The following is a 27,169-nucleotide window of genomic DNA, read 5'->3' on the forward strand; positions in this document are numbered from 1 at the left end:
GATATAAAACTCATTATTATGTTCTACGTAACTAGGAGAAAGGTGCCTAATTCTTCCTTCATCAAAATTATCACCAAAAAAGAGAAAAAATATAGCATGAACATTTACTTTTGACTTGACAGTCTCAGAGTCGATCATTCTACCGATATCCATTAAGGAAACGGAGACGTTAATAGACAGTTTTAAATTTGCCCTGGCCAGCATTGATACCACCAACCTAATGCTGCTGGGCCTCTGAAATGATAGTAAGAAATTCGGAGTATACCGTCTTGTTGTCGAGGAAATTGACACTCTTTCATTTTCATATAGAGATGACATAGTATTCGGAGGCCATACTGAATTCTGCATTGGCTTAATTTTGATAACATTATATTTTGGCCTCTTTTCAAAAAATGTGTTCGATGATCCTGTTATCAGAGATGCCTTCACACTGTGAGCCGTCATCAATACCTAATGGTGCCTTTTTAGTCTGTGTCTTTCATCGCTTGTCAAACTGATTTTAACACTTTAATGCAACATTTGGCTTGCTAAAAGTGATGCAGACACTATGTTTTTACCGTCCGTAAGGAAGGTTATATATTAGGGATGAAGTCTGTGTGTGTGTGTGTGTGTGTGTGTGTGTGTGTGCCTGTATCACCATTTTTAAAAGAACGGCTGCATCAATTCAAACGAAATTTTTTAGACATGTTCCATAGGGTAATGGCAAGAACTGATTAGGTTTTCGTAAACATCCTATGAGTATTAATGAGCAATTTATGTAATTAATGGTTTTCGGTAATGTGCTTAGCCCATCACACACGTCGCATACGTGTGTGAAATTAAAGGCTGCCCTCAGCGGTTGTTAGCTGGTTAGTCATGCATGCAGTGTCGAGGTTATCATCACACGACATTTGTGCCAATATATCTTGTCAGTGATATTCAAAGCATTGGGTAAGTAATCGTACAGCTTTGCATGTTTTGGTGATGACTTTTGTTTCAACTAAAATGTTAGATGGAGACTATTACGTTAGAATGCTAAAAATCACTGGCCATTTTCGGCACTCACGGGGGCTGGGGAGAAGTTCTGCACCTCCCCAGGGGGTACTCCCACCTATTGGGTATACGTATGTGCCGCCCTTTGGGGTAGGGATTTTTGCTCTTTGGTCTAACATGGGTACTGTCTTTTGAGAGCTAATGAGTCTAAAATGGGGTACACATTTCATAATTTTTTATTTTGTTAGGTCTAACATGGGGTTCTGGAAGGAGCTCCTTACTAAATTCTCGACGAGTTCAGGATTTTCCCTGCTAATTCACTGGTTGAGATAGCATGCACACCCCAGAAACGCTTGGTCCTGGATATCGCATTGTTACATTAACTGCGCATGCGCAAAATTACACGAATCGTTCAACCATGCATTGGACTAAAATGGGGTCTTCTAAAAAGTTGAACTGTCTAAAACAGGGTATTGGTTTTGGGTCGAAATTGGTCTAAAATGGGGTCTGGGGTTGACATCATTGGCCACACACCGCTATCAGACCTGGCCAGTGGTACCCCCCCCCCCCCTCCAGGACCTCCCCATGTGAGGCACGCCATTTTGATCTCTCAAATCAAATACGTTTGCAATAGACTACTTTTAATTCATTACAATAGGAAGCGTTGCCATACGGCTGTAGTATAAGTAATAAATGTCATATAAAATCAAGGTAAGTTCATTATTTTCCAAGCTGGGTTGTTCTTTTACATGACGGATAACAGTAACATTACGTGTGATAAAGAAGAACAGTTGCTGTTTAGTCTACTGCGCTGTGTGTGACATCCTTTGCTTTCCGAAGTCCACACTGAGCTTGTCATCCAGATCAAAAATTTAGTAAGCAAGTCTTCAATTACCTCCAATATGCTAATAGTTGGTAGAGGTAGCATAGGTTGGGTCTGATTACCAGAACCAGATGTGTCCAAAAAAGCGTGTACTATACGGGCAGGTACTTTGCTAGAAATGTTGTACACCACAAGCTACGCCATCTTACATTCTGAGTTATGGAAATTACTAATATTTAAATAACATAACATAAGTGTCTGTGTCCACTTTTTTACAGACCAAGCCACTGCCATTACATGTCCTAAATTGGAAAAACCAACAGCTTACATACATTTTATAACAGGTAGGACATGCTTTTGACTGTTTTTGTAAGCAAGATTATCAATTTCTGGTCTCCATGCGCTACGGTAATTTTTATGCACACCATATTGTGGTAATTACATATACCATTGCCCTGCCATCCCCGATGTTCTTCTTTCTCATATCTGAAATCGTGAACTCATATTCATAACTGGTAAAATATGTTCAAATTTTGTTTAAAAAAATAACTTTAAACAATAATTTTTATGTACAACACATTTTATTCTTCATATTTCATCTTCAAATGAGTGTACTGCAAATCTGATGCATTCTCAACCATCATGATCAAATCTTCTTTCATACCGGTATGTAACTGCATAGTGGAATACACGATCAACTTTAATTCACTGCACATTATTTTTCTACATTGTCACCAACCTTTGGCAAACAATATCATATCAACCAAAATTTTGTTTAAATAACTGAAAAGGTTGTTCTCAAAACTGATAGCGATATTTATTATCTTTGAAAGCTGAGTTTCCATAACTATATGTAAGTACACAGATAGGTCATATTGCCCTAAAGGTTCAATGACCAAAATCAATCAAATGAATATACATACATACATACATACATACATACATACATACATACATACATGCATGCATACATACATACATACATACATACATACATACATACATACATACATACATACATACAAAATGATGCACACACATACACAATTTAGTTTGAGTAGAAAGTTGTTGGATGTCAAATTCTTACAACTTTCATATAATTGTTTCAACTTTTATTGAAATAAACAAAGAGTAACAATCCAAGATGCTTTGTTTCAAGCCATGATCTCAATATCTAACACTTCTTCTTTCTTTTTTGCTTTTCTTTTAGATATGTCATGGATTCGCCTTGACCAACTGAAGATATCCAGGTGGAGAGGAAGACAACTGCAACAGAAATTCCTACAGTCATTATAACCCTTACAAACCAACACTTACATCCTCGCTGATACAACAGACATTCAAACACATTACAGTCATCAACTTTACCAACAAACACTAATATCAGAGTTAATACACTTGTGCAACACTCACTCATATACTCACCAACCCTCAAACAAACACTAACATATTTACTCCAGAAAGAGAAATCCCACTGATGGGAATTAGTTGAGTCTGTTGTGAGCAATATAATCAACTGGTCAGATTCGAACAATCACAACAGAAAACAAAAACAAATGGATAATGACAACACTCAAAAATATTTACATCGTGTTCTTTACAGCAATGGGCAATTATCAATAATTGAGGAAAAATAACTAATTGCACATGGTCTGTTGTATTCCATCAAATCTCTGTAAGAACGAGAATGTCAAACCTTTGCCCTTTCGGAAGGCATTCAATTTAAATGGGTTATTTTTGAAATATAATGGAGTAGAATAGAAGGAGGAACCGTGTCTTTTATGTACTATAATGTATCTTATATGATTGACAGGAATTTATGGAGAAGGTGTGTGCCTTACCACGCATCAAGGAATTCATGGATGGACCACAGAGGAAAGGGAAGAATACTCCGGAATACGTCAAACATGTGTTATCTCCTAACACATTAAGGTGTAGTAATATGCATAGCACATCTGGGTGGTAAAGTGTATGTTATTTAACCAATCTAATATTTCAATCAACACTTTTCATTTTCTCCCAACTATGTAGCATATCTATAGATTAATGTTGCGTGGAATGATATCATGCCGTATTGCTGCGACGAAACAGTATCATCGATGTCAATTCACTGTGACCACACAGACTAGTGGTGATGTTATGAATTTGTAATCACTATGTTTGGGTTCAGACATGACACTGTTTATACATGTCGATAAACACCTAGTTAGAGAAATGAATATATTTTATAGCAATCGCTCATATGGGTGGCATGACAATAGGTACTAATATCGTATGTCTGGTGATGTCATTCAAGTTAAAGTTTAATGTCCTTTGTTTCATTTCCATGACACTCGTAATTATGTATATTGTTATCTTAGGAAGCTCATCTTCTATGCGTTACTTATTGTGATTTAATTTTGTAACGACCATAGCGTCGCATATATATTTGAAGGACTTGGGGATTTGACCGCAGAGCTGGGAGCACCTGTCTCTCCTAGCTCTGGGCTTTAATAAAGTCTAAGTTCCAGACACACTCCATATATGCATCGTCTCATATGCAGTTTATCGTTTTACTACAAGTCTTGTTGATCTGCCATAAAATCATGCATGGCCACACAATTTGAACACTTTTGGAACAGTAACTCATGATGTCATTGCACGGTGTCACCAATATCGTAACGTCATTCCATTGTAGTAATATTCCTAGAGATAATGTAGTTGTATTTTGACTCAAAGCTATCGATAAGAACTGTCTATACTTTCGAAGAACTTCTTTTGAAATGAGTTGGTGGACAGAATAACATGTACCATTCTTCATCAAGTGATATAATGACACATTTCCACATTCAAAATTCAAAAATTTGTCTTCTTTTTAGTTTGTCTTTTAGTCCCATCTACACTGTAAGACAAAGAATATGTATTTTTTCGGGCAAGCCCTCACATGCGAACTTCGTTCGCTTATAGTTATAACATCGAAAGAAAGCCCGAACGTCTAGCAGCAAGACTATGCATTGTGTTGCGTACACTACAAACTGTCTTCAGTAAGACGCAACCTGATTACGTTGGAGGAGAAGCCTACTACAGGGAACGCCTACGCGTTCAATTACTGGACTTCTTGTTGATATTCAATGTTTGTTGATGTTTGTTGATATTCGATGTGTACATGTATGCCCCTGACAAGTAAGACGCAACCTGATTGGTTGTCTGTGTCTCACTGAGCAGAAATTCGTTTGAATGGGCGCCATCTCAGATGTAGAGGAGGCGATCAGGCTAAAAAATGTAAACATGTACCAAGAAGGTCAATTCAGGCAAAATAACGAAGGTAAAATAGCAATGAACGATTAGCCGACATCTACATCGGATTTTGATCAGATTGGTCATGTCGGTTACATCATGCAGCAACCATGTTCGTACAACGGTACATTTGCCGATGGTGTGATTTCTATATTCTAGTCTACCTGCCGTCACTGCGTACATGGATTGATTTGAATTTGGATTACTATATTACATGTTATCCTACAGTAATTATCGTCAAATTGAACAAAATTATGTTTACTATATAGTTATTCTTACTTACCGGTTGAAGTTACTGCTAACGAAGTGATCACTACGGACTCTCAAGTATCCACTCTCAATTCCCGATGTTTTTATGTCCGCACGACATATATTTGAAAGCCACTTTTTCTGACGCTTTCGAGATATTTCTTTCCTCCTCTCACCTTCTTTTGTTCTAATCTTAGGTATCCGAAAAAACATCTCTATCTCCTCTGTTACCATACCCAATTATACAACAAAAGACTGGCATCCTAGGAATGCGGAAGTCAGGATTACAAAATGTAAACAATTCGAATTTGACAGTCGTTCGCGCGGTTACGCTGTTGTCTGCCAAAATGGCGGCGTGTATTCATATGTAAATTTGTGACGACATGTACAGTTATTTTTAGGACCAGACAGAGTCTGACAGACTATTACGTTGCATTATATAAGCTTACACTCGAATGTTATGTTACAACATGACAAACTTTAACAGACACAGACAAACTGATAAAAGAGTCCCGGTGTTGTTTTTGTATCAATATTTGTCAGTTTGATAGTGATAAGAAGTAGACTTTTTTTCGTTCTGATCACAGGCGTTTCTATATAACTCATGCAATGGTCGTATATGTACAAATATTGCTTTCTAATACAGAGTCAAAATCATTTAATTTGTATGTATACATATAATGGCAATGTTGATTAACGTTCAGTATATGCAAATGTCATGGGGAGGGTCATGTTTTACAAAATGGGACAAAGGGGAGGGTCATGTTTTTCTTAACAGACCATGTGTGATTTCCTCCGCCCCCCCCCCCCCATTGCAAATACTGAAGGCTCCCTAAAGGTGCGGCACAATCGTGTCACATTACTACTCACAAACGTTCAACATCAGCCACCTCTCGCTTCGACAGATTTCGCAAACTTTAACGACAATGACGGCCGAACTGACGTATTTCAATGGACGTGGATTCGGAGAGTCTATCCGATTCATGCTGGCAGCTACAGGAACGAAGGTAACATTGAAATATATGTATGTGTGTGTGTATATATATATATATATATATATATATATATATATATATATATATATATATATATATATATATATATATATGTAAGTAGTATTATATTATGTATATATGTATTAAGTATGAACTCAATTCATTTGGTACATGCCATTTTACTACGTACCCAGTGTTACTAACAAATTCATATCGTTCGCTGGCAAATTTCGTATAGGCAATATGGTAAGTACGTAACGGGCAACGTAACGTATGCAATGTGGGAAGGGAAATGGAGTGCAGGTTATAAGGACCGACAGGTAGCAAAAGCTGCTGGTCCTTGCGGATTATCTGCACTCTCAAAGGGATCAAAGTCTTCTTCTTCCCCACTATTCGATTCACTAAATTTTGAATCACATGATCCAAAGTCACGTCTGTGTCAACATGGATGTATTAGTGATACTAATACATACATGGTGTAATACTAATACATCCATGGTGTCAACAACTGATGTGCAGCATCAACAGAATTACATAACACCTGAGGTAAATTGTCTGTAGCCATTAATGTTGGGCGAAGACTGCGCATGTTGAACTTTGAACGGCTACTCTTTGACTAGTCTCGCTGCCAGACTCGTGACTATCGTCCCTAATCTGTTTATGTATACCGAGCGGCGCAGCCGCGAGAAGAGAGGGACCAGGGACTGGCCTAAATCATAAAGCTACTTGGCAGACAACATTTCTTCTGAAGTTTTTGTGCTTTTTTTCGTTCCGGTGTTTAACTGGAAGCAAACGCTACAATTCCTGTAACGTTAATGCAAATAGACTGACGCGAAGCAGATATGAATTGGCAAGTAGGGTGTATTTTTCTGCAAAATTATGCCTTACCTGCAAAAAAAGGACATTTTCCAACTCCGACATTAATTATGGAGCCTTCAAGACACAAGAAATTTAGGACCACTTCCTTTATGAGACTAGAATAATAATGATTTCCCAAGTGACTACTGGTGCTAGTCAAATATTTTAGCCCAAACATGACTTGCACTTGAACACGACTTTCCATATGTTTGGTCTCACTTTCCCTTTGTGATATTTAAGCATCATTTTTGCCATAGCGAGAACCAAATCCAAAGGGAAGTAATGCTTTCATAGATTTACATTCCTTGTACCATACGACAGAAATACTGACATCTCAAACAAAGTTGAGGTACATCATGTACCAGAAGTTGGCTCCAGGATCATGTTGAAATTAATATTCACTGCACCTCAGAAGCATGCACAAGCAAAAAACAACAAGTAGGAGAATCATAAAGATATGATTATGCCAACAGTCTCGAATTGGAGAATAAGCTCTGGAAACTGAGAAAAGATAGCAGTGAAAAGTTAAGCTAATTGTATGTATCAAAAACCTTCATCCCATTCAACAGTTTTCACTACAATCATCAGTCATTATTTAATCATTCACGCGAGGCTTGAATGTGAACACAAAAATAAGTCTACTCCATAAGCAAAGTTCACCAAGACAGTAGGGCTAAGATCAACAGACAGGTTGCCCACAGACTTCCAAAAGATGTTCGTTCTTGAACGAGCAATTGTCACTTCATTTAGCCAAGGCAATTTCACACATTCTTGACCTGAACATATTGCAGTGGTATATTTCAGTTGTGCAAATCGGCCTTCGTGAAACTACATGAAATGCGACGATTTGCTGATATGACTCTGTAGATGTCCTGGGCCAAGCATTGCCAAAACTTTTTTCTGTTCTTGAACAAGAATGAGTATGAAATCTATGTGAAAATGTGATTCTTAGAACAGAAGACACTAATTGCGTGGCGACATTGAAAAAAACAAACAAAAAACAGTGATGGTAAATTGCTGAGAAAAATAACCTGATGAATAATCGAAAATCTACAAGAAACATAACGACGGATTTCACATCTTTGGATCTGAATGTGAATGTGAATGTGAATGTGAATGTGAACCTAACAATGAAATTCAGTCGATACCTGACTGTACCTGACCTGACCTGACCTGTACCTGTGTTTTGTACCGACCGATTGTACATGTCAAGTGTTAATGTTCTCGATGGCTGTACGGAGGAATGAGTTGCTCTGCAAAAACGTCACAACCACTAATGAAAATACTCCTGGGGACATACACTGGAATTCACAACGATAGGGTTATGTTATTATGACATAGTTTTGTGTGACCAAAATGCAAATTTCTGTACAAATCATTCATGCACAACATTTGCATATCATTTGTACACATTTATGTAAACAACATCGGATTTTAATAGTCTCCGAGCAGTATTTTCCTCAAAATATGGATATCTCGAACATTACTCATCCAATCCAAATAAGGAAACTTTTTTGGCACTGCAAAGAAAACCTACATTTGTCATATTTTATTTTTCGAGACATCACAACATAAGTTATTTGAAAGATTTCAATAATGTGTATCTATTTCAACAAAAGTGTCAAATCCTTGTTATGAAGAATCTCTCCTTTTGTCAGTTTACAGAGGTGTTTTTGAAAGACAAAGTACAATTCACCAAGTTAAAAGAGGGTAAGTCTATTAAAGAATTTTCGAACGTAAACGTGTATTTAACAGATTTGGGTAATTTAAAATGTGTATAAATTATTATTCATTTTAAATATCATTATTGTAGAAATTATACTAACAGCATAATCAAACTAACAACAGAGTTTATCACTTTTGCTTCGTCTTTATGAATGTTCGTTCTCACTATATGTTACTATTAGTGGATGATTGAGAAGAGCGCCAACAACGATGAATCTCAGTGTACGGCCATATATACATGTACGTGATGTCATAATGTGCATGATTTCAATGACTTATGCATACAAGCATACTCTTTAACTCAACTATCCAAAACTTTCAGATGGATGTATTATGTTCATGCAAGTGCCTTTGTTGACAATTGACGGGATGCAGTTGGTTCAAAGTCAAGCCATCTGTCGCTATATTGCCAGAAAACATGGAATGGATGGTAAATCACCAGAAGAGAAAGCAAGGTTTGTTTGTTTGTTTGTTTGTTTGTTTGTTTGTTTGTTTGTTTGTTTGTTTGTTTGTTTGTTGCTTGCTTGTCAACACAATTTTGACCATTTAATCAATCAGACATGAGGAGATAGCATCATAACATTGTTAGTATGGTGATTACAAAATGACTGTACTTCCAAAACTTTGATATTGTAATAGAAATTCACCTTATCATCAATGTAGTAGTTTGGTATACTTAAAATATTTGCATGAGCGTTTGAGATGTTGTCTGTGGCTGTAGCGAGGAAAACGTTAAACAAAAAACACCACAAGCACGAGTGCAAAATACCCTTGTATAGTCATACAGACACTGGCACGTCTTGTGGTTCTGTGTTCATATTACATAATATTATATTTTTCACGTACAATAAACCTTGGAAGAGGAGATATAATAACATTCTTATTATTATAAGGCGAGAACCCTGTGATGTGTGATTGTTAGTCTACAGTTGCAGAATACATTGCAACATCACTCATATCATGCAGATACCCTAGTGTACCCACACTGGCCCTTAACACGTCGTGGGATTCTGTTATTAGTCTGTCTATATAGTTACAGTATTCAGTTTATTGCCAGTTAGAGTCAGTATGAAGACATCCACACTGTGTACACTGAGTATAATGAGTGTTTGATCAAAATTTCCAGACACTCCCTATTATTTATAATCTACAATAAATACAAACTTTAAACAATGAACTGTGACGTAATTGACATTTGATATTTGTCTACATACAATTCAAAATTTCGTGTTGGTTTGATTTTTCTTTCAATTCAGAGTTGATATGATCAATGAAGGTGCCAGGGATTTCTTAAGCAAGTTCTTTCCCATTGGACTTGCACCAAACACAGACGAGATAATTGAAAACATCGAAAAGCAACATCTTCCTCGATTTCTACCGATATTTGAAAAGGTAAATATTTTTGTATGTCTGGGAAATCCCGTAATTTGTATCTGTAATCACTCTCGTTATTTGCTTAGAAGTGCTTTGTGTGGTTTCTTTTTAAAGTGGCACAAGGTGAGTTTATAAACCTTTTAGTCCCTCGAAGGGGAAACTATTACAATGGGCTCTGTCTGTCTGTCTGTCTGTCTGTCTGTCTGTCTGTCTGTCTGTCTGTCTGTCTGTCTGTCCGTCCGTCCGTCCGTCCGTCCGTCCGTCCGTCCGTCCGTCCGTCTGTCTGTGTCTGTCTGTCTGTCTGTCTGTCTGTCTGTCTGTCTGTCTGTCTGTCTGTCTGTCTGTCTGTCTGTATGTATGTATGTATGTATGTATGTATGTCCGTCCATCTGTCTGTCTGCCTGTCTGTCTGTCTGTCTGTCTGTCTGTGTATGTCTCTCTGTGTGTATATCAGTCCATCTGTTATACTTTATATCTATGAAATGATACAATTTCATTCAAACTTGGCCCAAAGGTGGAAAGTCATATGAAACATGTGCACGTCACTTGTTGTGCGATATATGCAAAATTTACCAAATGGTTGCCAAAGTTGTTAGTAAAATCAGTATATACTTACAGCATAACTCAAAAACTGTAATACTCCATCCATTGTCTAGCCCTATATTATCAAACCTTGACCTTCAGGGTCAATTATATTAAGCTACTATTGCAGACACTTTATGGTATTTAAGTGTGATCAATATTTTATATGATCTTGGGCATAAATAATGAAGAACAAGGCGAATACACACATGCATTAATATTGCTGCTCATATCACTGATTGTACTGAATGGCAACCATATCTAATGTATAAAGCAACCATTTATACAACAGCTCTGGAACCGTAAGACATAGAAACATCACTCGTTAATTTCCACTCCTATGTTATTACATCTTGCCTTACTGCTAGTGTCATTATTTGACCTCGACCTTGACTTCGTGAAACATGGCTGATTGGTAACGATGTTTGTTGTAAAGATCACTTTTACTGCATAGCTCACAAATTGTAATACATCCACACTGTATTCAAGTGTCTACTCCTATGTTAACAGGGGTAAGCTTTCTTTTATGACTAAGACCATTTCCCAGGACCTTGTCCTTGAGGGTCAATTACCACAACCAAACCATTCCTTTCATATTGCCCTATTTGCACACTTTGTGGGATATAAATGGGAATACCACGCCAGGACATTAAAGGTATTTTTTCTTCCGTAAGGAAGAGATATATTTATGGGTGGAAGTCTGTGTGTCTGTCTGTGTGTCTGTCTGTGTGTTTTCTCCATAACGGCTTGCTCAATTCAAACGAAATTTTGAAAACGTATTTCGTAGCGTAATGGCATAACTTGATTAGGTTTTGGTAAAAATCCCGTGAATATTAATGATCTATTTACATAATTAATGATTTTCGGTAATTAGACTATATCTCAAGAATGCACGCTTCAAATTCATTATAACTTGGTGCACACATTTGTGATACCAAAGCGCACCTGTCCTGAAAATATTACTAATGTAGCTTTTAGTTTTAATAAGTTATTGACATATTTTCGATTGGCCACAAAAAGAAAAAAATAGATTCTCGTCAGGAAATGTCGTCTAAAGTGGTGTGACTTTATCACCATTTTCTAAAACACGACTGTCTCAATTCAAACGAAATTTATTGCATGTGTTCTGTAGGGTAGTGACAAGAACTGATTAGGTTTCGGTAAACATCCCAAGAATATTAAAGAGAAATTTACATAATTAATGGTTTTCGGTAATTAGGCTATATCTCAAGAATGCACACTTCAAATTCAATATAATTTGATACATGCATTTGCGATACCAAAGCACACTTGTCCTGAAAATATTATTGATGTAGCTTTTAGTTTTAATAAATTATTGGCATATTTTTGAAGGCCACTATAAAGTAAAAATAGTTTCTCGTCAGGAAATGTTGTCTAAAGTGGTACGACGATGCGCTTATTTTTTTTTTACATTCTCAACAAATGTCACAGTACATGTTGTGGTTGGCCAGGAGATCACTAACAGCAATGAGCAAATAGCAATCAATGCGAAAAAACAACTTATTACATATGTTCTGTTGTATTCCCACAACTGTCTGTAGGAACGACAATCTCAAAACTTTGCCATTACGGAAGACATTCAGTTTACATCTGGTCATGAACTTTGGATTCTGGAGAGTCATTTCTTGATTGCAATTGCATAATTGTTGCTCTCAATGCCAAAATACATCAAATTGAAATTGAAACTCGAGCAGTAGTGAACATGCGTCATGAGTCTTAGTAGACGTAAGTAAATGTGAGTGATTACAGTGCTTATCACTTTCGGTAATAGTCATATATACACTGCTCATCTAATACATATCCATGTCTTCCAAGAGTAGGTAACTTAAAGGTAGAATATGCTTGGGGACGAATTTCACAGAAAACCAAAGTTCTTAAAATCTCTTCATACTTTGCGTGGTTCAGTGTTCTGTTTTTCAAGGCAATTTCTATCATTTGTATAGTGACCCTCATTTTTTTCTTAACGTTACCTGAGAATGGGTTGGAGTTTGCCTGAACAATTCCTTGACGAAAAAGATTTTCTCAGAGCAGATTACCGATGGAAAGTAGTCATCAATTTTTAAGAACATTTACGGAAATAACACTGTTTGCTATAAAATAACCATTTCATCTTGGTGCATTCTTTTTTAGCTGTTAACCAATAGTTCATCTGGGTATTTGGTTGGAGATTGTCTAACCTATGCTGATATGACTTTGTTTGAGGCTTTACTCAACACCAAGGAGTTCACTCAAGTTTCTTTGACAGAATTTCCCAAAGTGCAGGTATGGATTAATTTCTTTCTTCCTGAAATCAGGGACTCCAAAAATGCAATAACGACACCATAATTGTGTTGTTGTTGTTGTTGTTGTTGTTGTTGTTGTTGTTGTTGTTGTTGTTGTTGTTGCTGTTGTTGTTGTTGTTGTTGTTGTTGTTGTTGCATGAATACTTACTGTACGATGGCCCTGTTGTCAGAGATGCCTTCCCATCGTTAGTAGTTATCATTATCCATTGATTGATTAATGTTAACATGTCGTCAAAATAATTCTACCGGTTTTACTTTGTGTTTGTCATGGCTTGTCAAACTGCTTTTGCCACGTTTTAATACAATTAGATTGCCTAACATTGATGTAGTTTTTAGACTTTCGGAAATAGAAGAAGGAACCATACTTTTGATGTTAGTGATATTGTTATATGCTTATGCCATGCGTCTGATATCATTGACAGGAATTTAAGGAAAAAGTGGGTGCCTTACCACGCATCAAGGAATTCATGGAAGGACCACAGAGGAAGGGAAAAAACACTCCTGAATTCATCAAACATGCATTGGGTGTTATCTCCTAATATATTAGGGTACAGTAATAATAATAATAATAATAATAATAATAATAATAATAATAATAATAATAATAGTAATAGTAATAGTAATAATAATAATAATAAGATGATTTGTAATGCGCCTCATCTCCGAAGAGCTCGAAGCGCAGAGGAAGAGTGGATACAGAAATAGTTAATGGAAATGTGAATTCAAGGTAATGTGTATTAAATAAAATGAGAAAGAAAAACAGTTATTAGCAGTTGAAGAGGTGAGTTTTGAGAGAATGCATAGCACTTCAACCAACCAACAAAATGAAAGTGATGGTTGGTATGATAGATTATTTCACCAATCCACTACTTCTCATTTTCTCCCAACTACTAGCATATCTATTGGTTAAAGTTTCATGGAACGACATCATGTTATTGTCATAAAATGGCGACATGTTTTTAGTAAAAGTTTATTATCCGGGGTCAGCGACATTAGGTTGACAGGTCTTAGTTGTTGACAAGATAGCAGTACCAATTAAGTAGAAAATTATCATAATATGTTTGTACATAAGGCTAGAAAGTATGTAGATAAACAACTTAATTTGCATATACAATAAAGGACACCTGGTGGTAATTATGACCATCCAATCGTTGGGGCAACCAAGTTGTTTTGACACTAGTATAAAAGGGACAATGTTTGACAGTTCTGGGAGCTGAACTCCAGAATCTGATCTGTGATAAACCTACAACGTTGCTGTACTATGCTGTTGGATTTCTGTATGAGGAAGTTCTGAACTCTGTTATTGCTTGGAAACTCGATGTTTTACCGGGACTACGAATAATACAATCAGTGAACGATCGTCTACGATTTGTGTTTGTTGCAGTATGTGTCTCCCAAGTCTGTGCTTCGATACAAGACAAATGAGACTTTACATCAAACGTTGTCAATAGATTTATTTGCTATCAGTAGTTTTTAAGTGTACTCTGAGAAGTTAGACCAGTTCAAGTTAAACCTGTGACATCTGTGTATGTGTTCTTTCTTATTTCTCCCCCATCCTGTACTTTAGTGACAGTTATAATGCTGCGACAAAACAGTATCAGTGTCAAATGCACTATGACCACACAGACTAGTCATGTCATCAAATCATGGCCACACAATTTGAATTACGATAAGTAGTGATGTCATTGCATTGTGTCAACCAATATCGTGATGTTATTCCATTTAAATTAGTAATATTCCTAGTGATAGGACTTGCACTCAAAGCTTCCGATAGGATAATACTAATAATAATATGTTTATTGCATTTCTAGGCCACCGGCCCATATGCAAAGTTTACAAGATAGTGAAAAATACGTTTCTGTCGTACAGATAGCAAATGTGAGAAAAATATACTACATACTATTTACTTTGAAAGTTCTCATCTCCATAGCTTTGTATACACATAGATTACATAGATTTACTATCGATAGGAACTATCTATACTTTCGAAGAACTAGAACTTCTTTTGAAATGAGTTGGTGGACAGAATGATATGTACCCTCCTTCATCAAGTGATAATGATACATTTTAATCATTCAAAATTTTGTTTTCTTTTTAGTTTGTCTTTTAGTCCCATCTATACTGTAAGACAAAGAATATGTATTTTTGTATCCATTCTTTTTAGATATAACGTTCGAAATATGACTTATCAAAATCATCTTAATATAATAATAATCTCCCCTTTAAGATAGAATACACCTCGAATATAGTGAACAAGTTTTGATTTTATGATATTTAAATCTTAGTTACTTAGATCTTAGAGAGAGAGAGAGCGAGAGAGAGAGGAGAGAGAGAGAGAGAGAGAGAGAGAGAGAGAGAGGGAGAGAGAGAGAGAGAGAGAGAGAGAGAGAGAGAGAGAGCGTGCGTGCGTGCGTGAGGGAGTGTGAATACCTTAAGGCTTAAATTGATCAGATGTAGACAAAACCCAAGTCATTCGATTGTTGTTCCTTCAAATATTATCATTAGAGATATCGATATTGAAGAGATATAGCAATTTGAAGTTTGTATATTATTAAGACTTAAGATATCAGTAATCATATAAATGATTCATTAGAAATAAAGGCAGCACAACAAACTTAATGAGACACGTGCGGTGTGTGATTATTGATGTATGTACCAAATTATATGAAATTTCAATCTTGCCTTCATCATACAATTACCTAATTCATACAAAAATAAATAAATATGCAAATGCATTGTTACATTGAAAAGCTACATCTACACGCTTGGCAGGATATTTGCACATTGTTATCATTCGCGCATGTACCACGCAATGTAAAATTTAAGAGTTTAAAAGACACTGCTGCCTAATTACTGACAATCATGAACATTACGTATTACAGTTATATGCTTTATATGACACGTGTGCTTTATTACCTTCGATGTATAGCTCACAGTATATGATATTTGAAGCATGCATTGGCAATTGCAAGATAATACCTAATTGCATCAACTCGTTATCGATGCAAATGCATCAATTATATTCATAATAAACTATTCTGTAACCGTCGAAACCGTTTCCAGTCGAAAAATATACACGCCATTCGAGAGAATATCACAGTTTCCAGTAACCCACAATTAACTCGTGCTTAAAAGATGCTTGTTTGAAATGATATTATCAACTATATACGTAAATATTATTGATAGATAGATAGATAGATGGATAGATAGATTTTGTACCCGAAAATGAACATTACATATCATAAAAGTAAATATTTTGTAAAAAATTAAATACGATAACAAGAGTCGGAAAATATTATGCTAGTCGTGTCTGACGAATAATACATAGTTGAAAGTAACTCTCCCTTAACTCCATCACCCCTCATAAATTAATTTATTGATAATATATATGATGTAATGTATTCTGAAAGATAATACGGGCCACAAGTGTCTGTGGTGTATGTGATCTCGTTTGAGACAACCAACAAGGAGTATTGAAGTCACATTGTATAAGGACAGGCTCCTACGCAAATCAAACACAATAACGACACGTCACAGACAACAGACATTGAGGTCAGATGAAAGGCATACCTCCTCCACTCTGCGTCGATACACTGACCTCCGACGACGAAAATGACGGCTGAACTCACATATTTCGACGGACGTGGACTCGCAGAGTCTGTCCGATTCATGCTAGCAGCTACTGGTACAAAGGTAATTTACGAATAACTTAGTCATTCAGTGTGGCTATCTTTGAAGAGCCGATTTAATTGACGCTCACCCAAATCTCCCGGGAGTTGTAGCTGTTACTAGGGGTATATGTACTGTTTTCCAGTGTTCAATCTGTCGCGAGAATAACGATATATATCTACTTCGATCGATCAAAATGACGGTTTAAAGTATTTTGATATGAATGTGTGCAGTGAAAGGCCAGTTCATCGTTAGCATACTGGGAGTGCTACTACAGTAGGTCACCCTGCACCCGAAAACACATGTCACCTTAACACATAAAACAAATTATGGACAGCCAGCGGCTAGGCACATTAAAAGCCGGGGGGTACCACTGGCCAGGTCTGGTAGGGGTGTGTGGCCGATGCTGTCAACCACAGACCCCATTTTAGACCAATGTTGAACGATGAATGCAGTGTTGCACATGCGCATTTAATGCATTATGGGCCGATATCTACCCCAAAAGGTGGCACATCTACGTATACCCAATAGGCGGGACTATTCCCCCCCCCCCAAGATTAGAAGGCAGGTTGTTGTGAGGTAGTGCTATGAATGCGAAGCCAGTATGTAGTAGTATGTAGTGTTATGAATACAAAGCCAGTATGTAGTAGTATGTAGTGCTATGAATACAAAGCCAGTATGTAGTAGTATGTAGTGTTATGAATAGACCCAGCAATTTTCTTTCAAGTTTCTTCAACTAAAACTAGAGGTCATAGTTTGAAACTATATAAGGTCAGATCAAGGCTTGACATTCGCAAACATTTCTTTAGTCTCAGAGTCATTGATATTTGGAACAGTTTACCGGAGTCAGCTATTACTGCTTCATCAGTTAATCAGTTTAAGGCATTTGTTGATCACCACCTCAGAACAGTAAGGGGTCTTTAAAAGCCCGATTGGCTTCCTACCCCAATAAATTCATGGTAAATGTAAATGAATACAAAGGCAGTATGTAGTAACATGTAGTCCTATGAATACAAAGCCAGTATGCAGTAGATGTAGTGCTATGAATATAAAGCTAGTATGTAGTAGTATGTAGTGCTATGAATATAAAGGCAGTATGTAGTAGTATGTAGTGCTATGAATACAAAGCCAGTATGTAGTAGTATGTAGTGTTATGAATACAAAGGCAGTATGTAGTAATATGTAGTGCTATGAATACAAAGGCAGTATGTAGTAGTATGTAGTGCTATGAATATAAAGGCAGTATGTAGTAGTATGTAGTGCTATGAATACAAAGCCAGTATGTAGTAGTATGTAGTGTTATGAATACAAAGGCAGTATGTAGTAATATGTAGTGCTATGAATACAAAGGCAGTATGTAGTAGTATGTAGTGCTATGAATATAAAGCCAGTATGTAGTAGTATGTAGTGCTATGAATATAAAGGCAGTATGTAGTAGTATGTAGTGCTATGAATACAAAGCCAGTATGTAGTAGTATGTAGTGTTATGAATACAAAGGCAGTATGTAGTAATATGTAGTGCTATGAATACAAAGGCAGTATGTAGTAGTATGTAGTGTTATGAATACAAAGGCAGTATGTAGTAATATGTAGTGCTATGAATACAAAGGCAGTATGTAGTACATTTTGTAGTATGTAGTGTTATGAATACAAAGGCAGTATGTAGTAGTATGTAGTGCTATGAATATAAAGGCAGTATGTAGTAGTATGTAGTGCTATGAATATAAAGCCAGCTTATGTAGTAGTATGTAGTGTTATGAATACAAAGGCAGTATGTAGTAGTATGTAGTGCTATGAATACATAGCCAGTATGTAGTAGTATGTAGTGCTATGAATACAAAGCCAGTATGTAGTAGGATGTAAGTGCTATAAATACAAAGCCAGTGTGTAGTAATATGTAGTGCTATGAATATAAAGCCAGTATATAGTAGTATGTAGTACTGTGAATATAAAGCCAGTATGCAGTAGTATGTAGTGCTATAAATACAAAGCTAGTATGTAGTAGTATGTAGTGCTATAAATACAAAGCCAGTATGTAGTAATATGTAGTGCTATGAATACAAAGCCAGTGTGTAGTAATATGTAGTACTATGAATACAAAGCCAGTATGTAGTAGTATGTAGTGCTATAAATACAAAGCCAGTGTGTAGTAGTATGTAGTGCTATGAATACAAAGCCAGTGTGTAGGGAGGAACAAAACAGTTCTTTTGTTGACAGTTTACTTTAATTTAGTGCCATGCATTTAGTATTGCCAGAATTCTTCCATTTCTCAATTTGATGACATTTTTAGAAAAATTTGTATTTAGGGATACAAAGCAGATCCATTAAAAGTAAAATCGTGTGAGAACTAAAATGGCTCAACACCCCCCCCCCCCCGTAAAAGAATTTAGTCTTTTATCCTACATTCAACGATTGATCTCGCCCCTAAGATATCCGGTATAACCGAATGTATCTCAAGTAACACGTACAATGTAATAAGTTAAAATGATTATTGAACTTGGCATGTTCAAACGGCTGGGAAAACACTTAAAATAACGAGGTATAATTAAAATTTTAAAAAGACACACAGCATTTGCTGGGCATTTCTTCTTGTCTAGTGATCGACATTTCGTGGTAATATTCAGATAAGGATGCTTAGTGGCAACCAGGAATAATCGATACTGCTAAAATTAGTGGCAATCAGGAATAAGCGGTACTGGCAAAATGATATGTTTGGAGAACCCCAAGAGTACATGATTGATAGTACAAGTACTAAGTAGTACAAGTAGTACTGTACAATGTACAACATAACAAGTGGGATGTACTCAATGACACTATAAAACATCTGGTAAATAAATTGTTCTGTACTGTGGAAACTGTATGGAGACTATTGTTATAACGTGTTTGTCTTCCGGTGTTCACCTTTACAGACTACCAATCTGTCTAGATGTTACACTCAAACTCCTTTGTTCTGTAGTATAGATATAAATAATACAATTTCAACCGTTCGTCCAGTCTCGCAGCCAGTGGGGGAGATTTCTGATGAAGCTCATGCTTATATAGGAAGTTCATCTTGCTCGTTGGGGGTGTCCTCTCGGAAGGCTCTTACTGATCATAGATAATGTCTTTCAGTCCTATAGTTTACCCGTTCATATTACACTCCCCACCACTTCATTGAAAAGGGGTTATAACCTGAAACCAAATAGTGATAGGCATTATAGAGGGTGGTTTAGCACAAAGTTGGTCATAGAATTTATCAGAAATAATGGTCACCTCTGATCTGAGGCGGTATCTATCGCTGTCTGGGTTCCCTGCCCTTCAACAATTACTGGGCTAAGCACTGAGCACTGAGCCAGACTGTAACTGACAAATTACCACTTCCTTATCAGCTTATTCCAAGTGAATATGGGAGGGGTCTGACTGAGGGTCAAATTTCTTTGGCTAATATGGTTCGACTCATGCTTCTTGAGTCGATCCGTCATTATTTAACGACTCCTTAAACGTTACTCTAGCTCTTCCTCAATCTTTCTTTCCTTTAGTTTACAGAGGTGTTTTTAGAAGACCAAGCACATCTAAGAAAGTTAAGAGACGGCAAGTAACATGAAGCATCACATCATTTAAAAGGGGAACGATTAATGGCGACGCTGATTTTATCCTAGCTGTATTTATTTAAGTGTGGTGCCAAGAATGGTTATTTTTATCCGATTGTCTATCGTGAGACTTCTCTAAGATGGTACCAGTGTTATAAAGGGAAATTCTAGCTTAGAAGATGCCCCTTCTGTACACTGGGAGACAGGCAGAGCGGAGTGGGGGTCCTAACGTCTGTAAACAGTAGCCTCTCGGTTCACTTAATACTTTGCCAGAGTGTCTCTCCCAGTGTAATGAAGGCCTCTTCTCAAGACATATTTGCCAGTTCTTATAACCCTATTTAACAGAGGTTGCATGTATATGGCCGGTGAAAATGACTTTTCTTGGTCGTCTTAGCATAAAGAACTGCAGCTAATATATAACCAGATCTAAACTGAATGCCTGTCGTAAGGGCAAAACCCTAGATTTTTGGGCCTACACACATTGTTGGAATGCAAAGTTCTAAACTATAGCTATTATACATGATATACCACTTAATTGGAAAATAATTATATGAAACTAAATGAAATTTGAAGCTTGCACAGTTAACATATTGCCTAATTATTAAGAAAATATTGATTATGCAAATTAACCATATAGATTGTAAGTTACAACAAGCTATAAATGGCACATTTACAATGTACATCCATACACAAAGTTATCTGAAATTTGAAGTTTGCATTCTTAAGAAATAGCCTAATTACCGAAAATCATTATGCACAAATTATTATTCATAAAATTAAAAATTATATCAAAAGGCTTTAGAGTATGTGCACTTTGTCATGGTTGATGTATGTGCCAAATTATATGGAATTTGAAACGTGCATTCCAAAGATATAGCTTAATTACTGAAGATCATTAATTATTGAAAGTAAAAGCTATGTCAACAAACTTGTGCGCATTGTTATGTTTGGTATATGCACCAAATTGTATGAAATTTGAACCTTGCATTCTTAAGATAAAGCAGAATTACTGAACATCATTAATTATGCAAATTATTCATTAAAACTGTAATCTACATCAACAAACTTTATAGGACATATGCACTCAGTAATGGTTAACTTATGTACTAAATTATATTGAAATTGAAGTATCCTTTTTTTCCTTCCATAAGGAAGGAGATACATTAGGGAGGGGGGAAAGTATGTCTGTCTGTCTGTCTGTCTGTCTGTCTGTCTGTCTGTCTGTGTCATCGTTTTCGCCAAAATGTTGAAACGAAATTTGGCACACATGTTCTGTAGGGTAATGGCAAGAACTGGTTAGGTTTTGGTAAACATCCCATAAATACTAATGAGCACTTTACCTAATTAATGGTTTTCGGTAATTAGGCTATATCTCAAGAATGCACGCTTGAGATTCAATTTGGTTTATACATTTGCGATACCACAGTGCATCTGTCCTGAAAATATTGTCAATATAGCTTTTAGTTTTGATAAGCTATTGGCATATTTTCGGTGACACAAAAGAAAGTTGTTGTTTCTGGTCAGGAAAGGTTGTCTAAACTGGTGTGACAATGCAATTTTTTTTTAATTGTTCATGATTAGTTGTGCAGTTGTCTTCCCTGAAGTAGCAATTGATGTAGGGAGAGTTATGTTGTGTTTCCCCTTGGATCTGCAATCTGCATTGGCTGTACAAACACTAGAAAAAAAAAGATCGAAGCGGGGTATTTAAGTGATGCACAACTGGCCAGAAACAATTTTTTTCTGGGCCATAAAATAGGTTTACAATGCAAACAGGTGAAATATTTATCATCGTTTCAATTTCGTCAAATATGGACCCATCATTTTCAAATTTCACACACTACTGCACATATGAATAAAGAGAAATCGTATCTTTTTAGATTTTCGATTAGAAGCTTAGGAAGTATTATTAAGATATAGCCTAATTACCAACATTTATTAATTATGCAAATTATTCATAAAAGCTTTAAGCTAAATCAACAAACCTTATAGGACATATGCATTTTGTCATGGTTATTATATTGAATTTGAAGTATGAGTTCTAAAGATATAGTCTCATTACTCAAAACCATTTATTATGCAAATAAATAATTAAATGTCCATTGGATATTTAACAAAATCTAATCAGTTCTTGCCATTAGCATATGGAAAATGTGTAGCAAATTTCATTATAATTGAGCCAGCCGTTCAGAAAATAATGACACAGGCAAAGACACACACAGACAGACAGACAGACAGACAGACACCGCCATTTCAATACCTCTCATTACGGGAGGTAACCAGTCCCTTTGAAATTTGTATTTCATTCAAATTTCAATATTATCATAAAGCAAATTAAAACATTATATTGCAAGAAATGTTAATTTTATATTCAATGTTTTGTAATCAGAATGGGTTATTAAAGGGGAAGAGGGGCATGGTTCCCTCTATAGAATGAAACAGAATAATACAGACGATCTTTCGTTATGCAGTAAGTTTGTATTTTGAGAGTCGATAGATATTTTAATAATCTTATGAGCAGCATATTTCTCTGTAAAGTTTTAGCAATAATCTGACTGTCCCATATTTGTTGTTCATCTATATCATCTACCAGTAATTAATGTACAGGTGAAATCATATGGGTTCATTCATCTCAACATTTAATATCTATTAGATGGCTGTCTTATCTTCAATGAAGTACCCTTGCTGAAAATTGACGGTTTGCAGTTGGTTCAAAGTCAAGCCATCTGTCGCTATCTGGCCAGAAAACATGGGATGGATGGAAAAACACCAGAGGAGAAAGCAAGGTTTGTATGTATGTATGTATGTATGTATGTATGTATGTATGTATGTATGTATGTATGTTTGTATGTATGTATGTATGTATGTATGTATGTATGTATGTATGTATGTATATGTGTGCGTGCGTGCGTGTGTGTGTGCGTGCGTGCGTGTATGTATGTATGTATGTATGTATGTATGTATGTATGTATGTATGTATATATGTATGTATGTATGTATGTATGTATGTATGTATGTACATGTCTGCCTGCATGCCTGTCTGTCTATGTGTCTGTCTGTCCCTCCGTCCCTCCTTCTGTTTGTTTGTCTGATTGTTTGTTTGTCTGTTTGTCAAGTGATAAGATATTTTAGGAGAAAATTACGAGACTGGCCATGGAGTTATAGTAGCGTTCACTCCAGGGTATACGCTGCCAATCACCATTCATTGGCAATGTCAGATTCAAGGTTAGAACGTAGTGATTGGGCCGTCAAATCAAAAATATTCCTTCTCCCTCCCTTCCTCTTTTACAGGGTTGACATGATCAACGAAGGAGCAAGACATTTGTTGAGTCCATTCTTTATGATAGGATTTGACCCAAATACAGATGTGCTCATCGAAAACATCAAAACGTATTATCTTGCCAAATATCTACCGAGATTTGAAAAGGTAATTAAAAGATATTGTCTTTGAACATTTGTCACAATCCGTGTCTATGTCACTGGTTCTGCAGTGCTGGAATTATGAGTTAAAATGGTCCAAATCGCCATTTCACACAATATGCTGAAATTCTACCTTTAAGAAATTATATACCAAACTAGGTACATGAAAAGTAGTTGCCCCATTTCGAATTTCTTATTTTGGCGGGTGGGAGATTTTCCTAGGAATAACATGTTGCATGCTTCTCGGTGAACTATTTCAACTTGATACATACATTATCTTACAGTTGTTGGCCAACAGTTCATCAGGATATTTGGTTGGTGATTCTCTAACTTATGCTGATATGACTTTGCTTGAGGCTTTACTGAATAGCGAGGAGTACCATCCGGGATGTTTGACAGGGTTTCCAAAAGTACAGGTACGGATTAACTCCCTTTTGATGAGTGACAACGTAAACGTCTGCTTGACAACTTGATGGATGTAGGAGAAAATCTGTTCCAACCTCAGACCACTTTAGAACATGTTGGTCTGAGTTTCAACGGACCATGTATGTCTCTCAAAAATTGAAGTAAAAGCATTTACAATTATTACAATTATATATTATGGTTAATCTTAATATTAAAATAGTGAATCGACAAAAAAGAATTGGCTGAATGGTGGTATAGGACATAATCCAAGTTGATAGAACATTGTATTATCATTCCTATTCGATTAGAATACAAAGAAAAAATAATAAACTTTGTATAATATACTTAAATATATACTGAGAGCACATGTTGATTTTAGACTCTACACACTGTGTGCATATTTTGCTAGGAACTTATCAACCATGGCTATCTCTGATCAATAACACTGTTGTGAAACTACCATATACTAGTATTTCTATTCATACATCGTATGTCATTCGCAGGAATTTTTGGTAAAAGTTGGATCTTTACCACGCATGAAGGAGTACATAGAAGGACCACAGAGGAAGGGAAAGAACACACCAGAAATTGTCAACCATGCATCGAGTGTTATGATAGATTACCGTTTCATGTGAATTATCAATCTAATCTAATCTAATGTAATCTAATCTGATTTGATTTGATTTGATTTGATTTGATCTGATCTGCTGTGGTCTAATATTGGTTTATCTAATTATCCATTGATCTTCTCATTAACATGTTGGACAGCAATAAAATACGATCTATTTAGTTAGCACGTATAATGTTTTAAAATCATTTTCTTATTCATCACGCACTGAGGGCTACATACACATACATGCAAAGACCCACACAAAGCATACAAAGAAACAACCATACGCAACATTGGTGGCGTTTATTCACAGGACGTTTGTTTTTAATGATTACTTATTTCAATGTTTTGTTTACTTATTTATGTTCACATAATCGCGGCAATACATTTATGAATATTAAGTCTAGCAAAAGACTAAAGTGTTACTATTCATAGAAAGCTCATAAGATGTTGTCGTAAACAAAAATCTCTGTACATTAGTAGCGATTAATTAGGAGCAGAAATAACCAGACCACTGACAAAGAAGTATGTTCACCACCTTCTGAATACCCCCCCCCCACCACACACACACACACACACTCTCTCTCTCTCTCTCTCTGCTTTTTGCAGGCTTTATGGCCATACCACACCTTTATCATTTGATGAACACCAGTAAGAGGACATCGAATAGATAGACAGCAGTATAATGTTAGAAAGTGATAAAGTTACATTAAGCTATACCTGTGGGTGTCCGTGATCAATCGCGGCCAACCTATTTCCTATTTTGTTTACGAAAATATTGGAAATGAGAAATATTAAAATGCGAGAGTTTGCATTATTGAAAATAAGAATTAGGACTATTCCTATTTTCAATGTTAATAAATAAAATAAGAAATAGATTGGCCGTGATTGGTCACTAATAACACTGAAATACCTATATAACTATTCGAATGAAACATGATATGAAATAAAATATGTTCACTGTCTCTGAGTCACTAATTACCTTTCATTTAATGACAAATACTTTCCACAAACATACTGACTCCTTTGTAACGATAAAAACTAACAAAACATAAAACAATTATCTCACATGCTAGAAAATATGGGAATCACACTATGGGGATATCCGTCAGAAGAAGGAATATGGCTCAACAAAACAAAACACTACGTAAACAGTCAGCAGCAACAACAGTTACTGCATTTGTCAGTCCAGATGTTATGTTGGGGCAATTACAGATCGAAGAGTTACAAAAGCTGGTATTCATAAAGTGCTGTAAAAATGACAAAAGTTGTGAAAAAAATCTAAGGGTGTTGATTGAAGCCAGCTCTTATTCAAAAGAAGACAATTATTTGTCAAACATGACATACATGACTTACTAGAAGGTAACACTATACAGTGTATTAATGGCGATACAGCATCATATCAATCAAGGTAATACGGAGTGTATATTTAAAGTCCTGAACGTTGTTGACACATTAGAAAAATAGGCTTGTACACAAAATGGTGTCACAATGTAGGAAAACATTTCTGCAAGCCATTTGGCGATAAACACATTTATATGTTACTGTCATAAGCAATTTTAAACGCGAGGAAAATTATTTCCAACTCTATCAGAAGTGACAGCTCACGCTTACTCGCTTCCTCTATCCACGCCTTGGGCTGAACTGGTCTCTGCGGTATACGTTGGGTGAGCTGACAAAGTAGATACAGTCATTACCTCGGTGTTGCGACTGTGACTGCTTTCCCCGGCGGGAGTAACCTCATTCCTAGCGGGGCATAGCAATCGACGACTTTCCTGTCTGAACTGGGAACTCATTAGGGAGTAAATTAGTGGATTGAGACAACTATTAAGGTATGGGAGGAGAAGACCTACGTTTAAGAGAATAGAAGGAATCTTGGCATTACTGAAAAATATCATGATAACCAGATGGGTATTGTACGGACCAAAGCAGACAACAAACACTAAAAATACCACCAATAACATGCGTGCCGTCTTTCGTTGTGAAATTCGTTTCATTCTTCTGTGATTGTTTTCACTGGTTGTCTTCCATAAAGTTTTGACAATGATGATGTACGTCGTTCCGATAATCAAGGTCGGGATGTAGAATAGGACGAAACACAGGTAAACCCACAGTAGCTTATTGATTGTCAAATCAATGACATTAATCACGCATGCGTAAGGAGTTTTACCAGCGTAGTACCGACCACCTGCCCCGTATGCTGCCTGTGAATGTGAAAAAAAGTACACAGAAGGTGTATAAAAACAATAAATGAACATGGACAGGTATCAATATGAGTTTGTTTGTATTATGCTCAGTCGAAAATTATGTTACTTTACATCTTATATAAGTTTGTCTTTTAC

General features: G+C 36.2%; 2 protein-coding genes across 2 annotated transcripts; both read left to right on the top strand.

Annotated features, from left to right (window-relative positions):
* The first annotated feature begins 6,246 nt into the window (after nucleotides 1–6,246).
* LOC144449804 (glutathione S-transferase alpha-4-like) lies at nucleotides 6,247–13,696 on the top strand. The gene is made up of 6 exons (XM_078140377.1): nucleotides 6,247–6,327; nucleotides 8,832–8,883; nucleotides 9,221–9,353; nucleotides 10,155–10,290; nucleotides 13,006–13,137; nucleotides 13,580–13,696. Exons 1-6 carry the CDS (start codon nucleotides 6,247–6,249, stop codon nucleotides 13,694–13,696), a joined length of 651 nt encoding a protein of 216 aa, XP_077996503.1.
* A 3,002-nt stretch (nucleotides 13,697–16,698) lies between these two features.
* Nucleotides 16,699–25,137, top strand: LOC144449487 (glutathione S-transferase alpha I-like). Its single transcript, XM_078140028.1, has 6 exons — nucleotides 16,699–16,850; nucleotides 20,345–20,396; nucleotides 23,046–23,178; nucleotides 23,684–23,819; nucleotides 24,097–24,228; nucleotides 24,721–25,137. Exons 1-6 carry the CDS (start codon nucleotides 16,770–16,772, stop codon nucleotides 24,850–24,852), a joined length of 666 nt encoding a protein of 221 aa, XP_077996154.1. The 5' UTR covers nucleotides 16,699–16,769; the 3' UTR covers nucleotides 24,853–25,137.
* Nucleotides 25,138–27,169: the final 2,032 nt, after the last annotated feature.

Source organism: Glandiceps talaboti, chromosome 18 (genome assembly GCF_964340395.1).
Source record: "Glandiceps talaboti chromosome 18, keGlaTala1.1, whole genome shotgun sequence".
Lineage (NCBI taxonomy): Eukaryota > Metazoa > Hemichordata > Enteropneusta > Spengelidae > Glandiceps > Glandiceps talaboti.

Bases quoted from the DNA above. Each gene is read 5' to 3' on its own strand.
- LOC144449804 (XM_078140377.1), top strand. From the start codon at position 6,247: ATGACGGCCGAACTGACGTATTTCAATGGACGTGGATTCGGAGAGTCT. The intron at 6,328-8,831 runs GTAACATTGAAA...TCCTTTTGTCAG, and splicing joins TGGCAGCTACAGGAACGAAG to TTTACAGAGGTGTTTTTGAA. The intron at 9,354-10,154 runs GTTTGTTTGTTT...CTTTCAATTCAG, and splicing joins TCACCAGAAGAGAAAGCAAG to AGTTGATATGATCAATGAAG.
- LOC144449487 (XM_078140028.1), top strand. From the start codon at position 16,770: ATGACGGCTGAACTCACATATTTCGACGGACGTGGACTCGCAGAGTCT. The intron at 16,851-20,344 runs GTAATTTACGAA...TCTTTCCTTTAG, and splicing joins TAGCAGCTACTGGTACAAAG to TTTACAGAGGTGTTTTTAGA. The intron at 24,229-24,720 runs GTACGGATTAAC...TGTCATTCGCAG, and splicing joins CAGGGTTTCCAAAAGTACAG to GAATTTTTGGTAAAAGTTGG.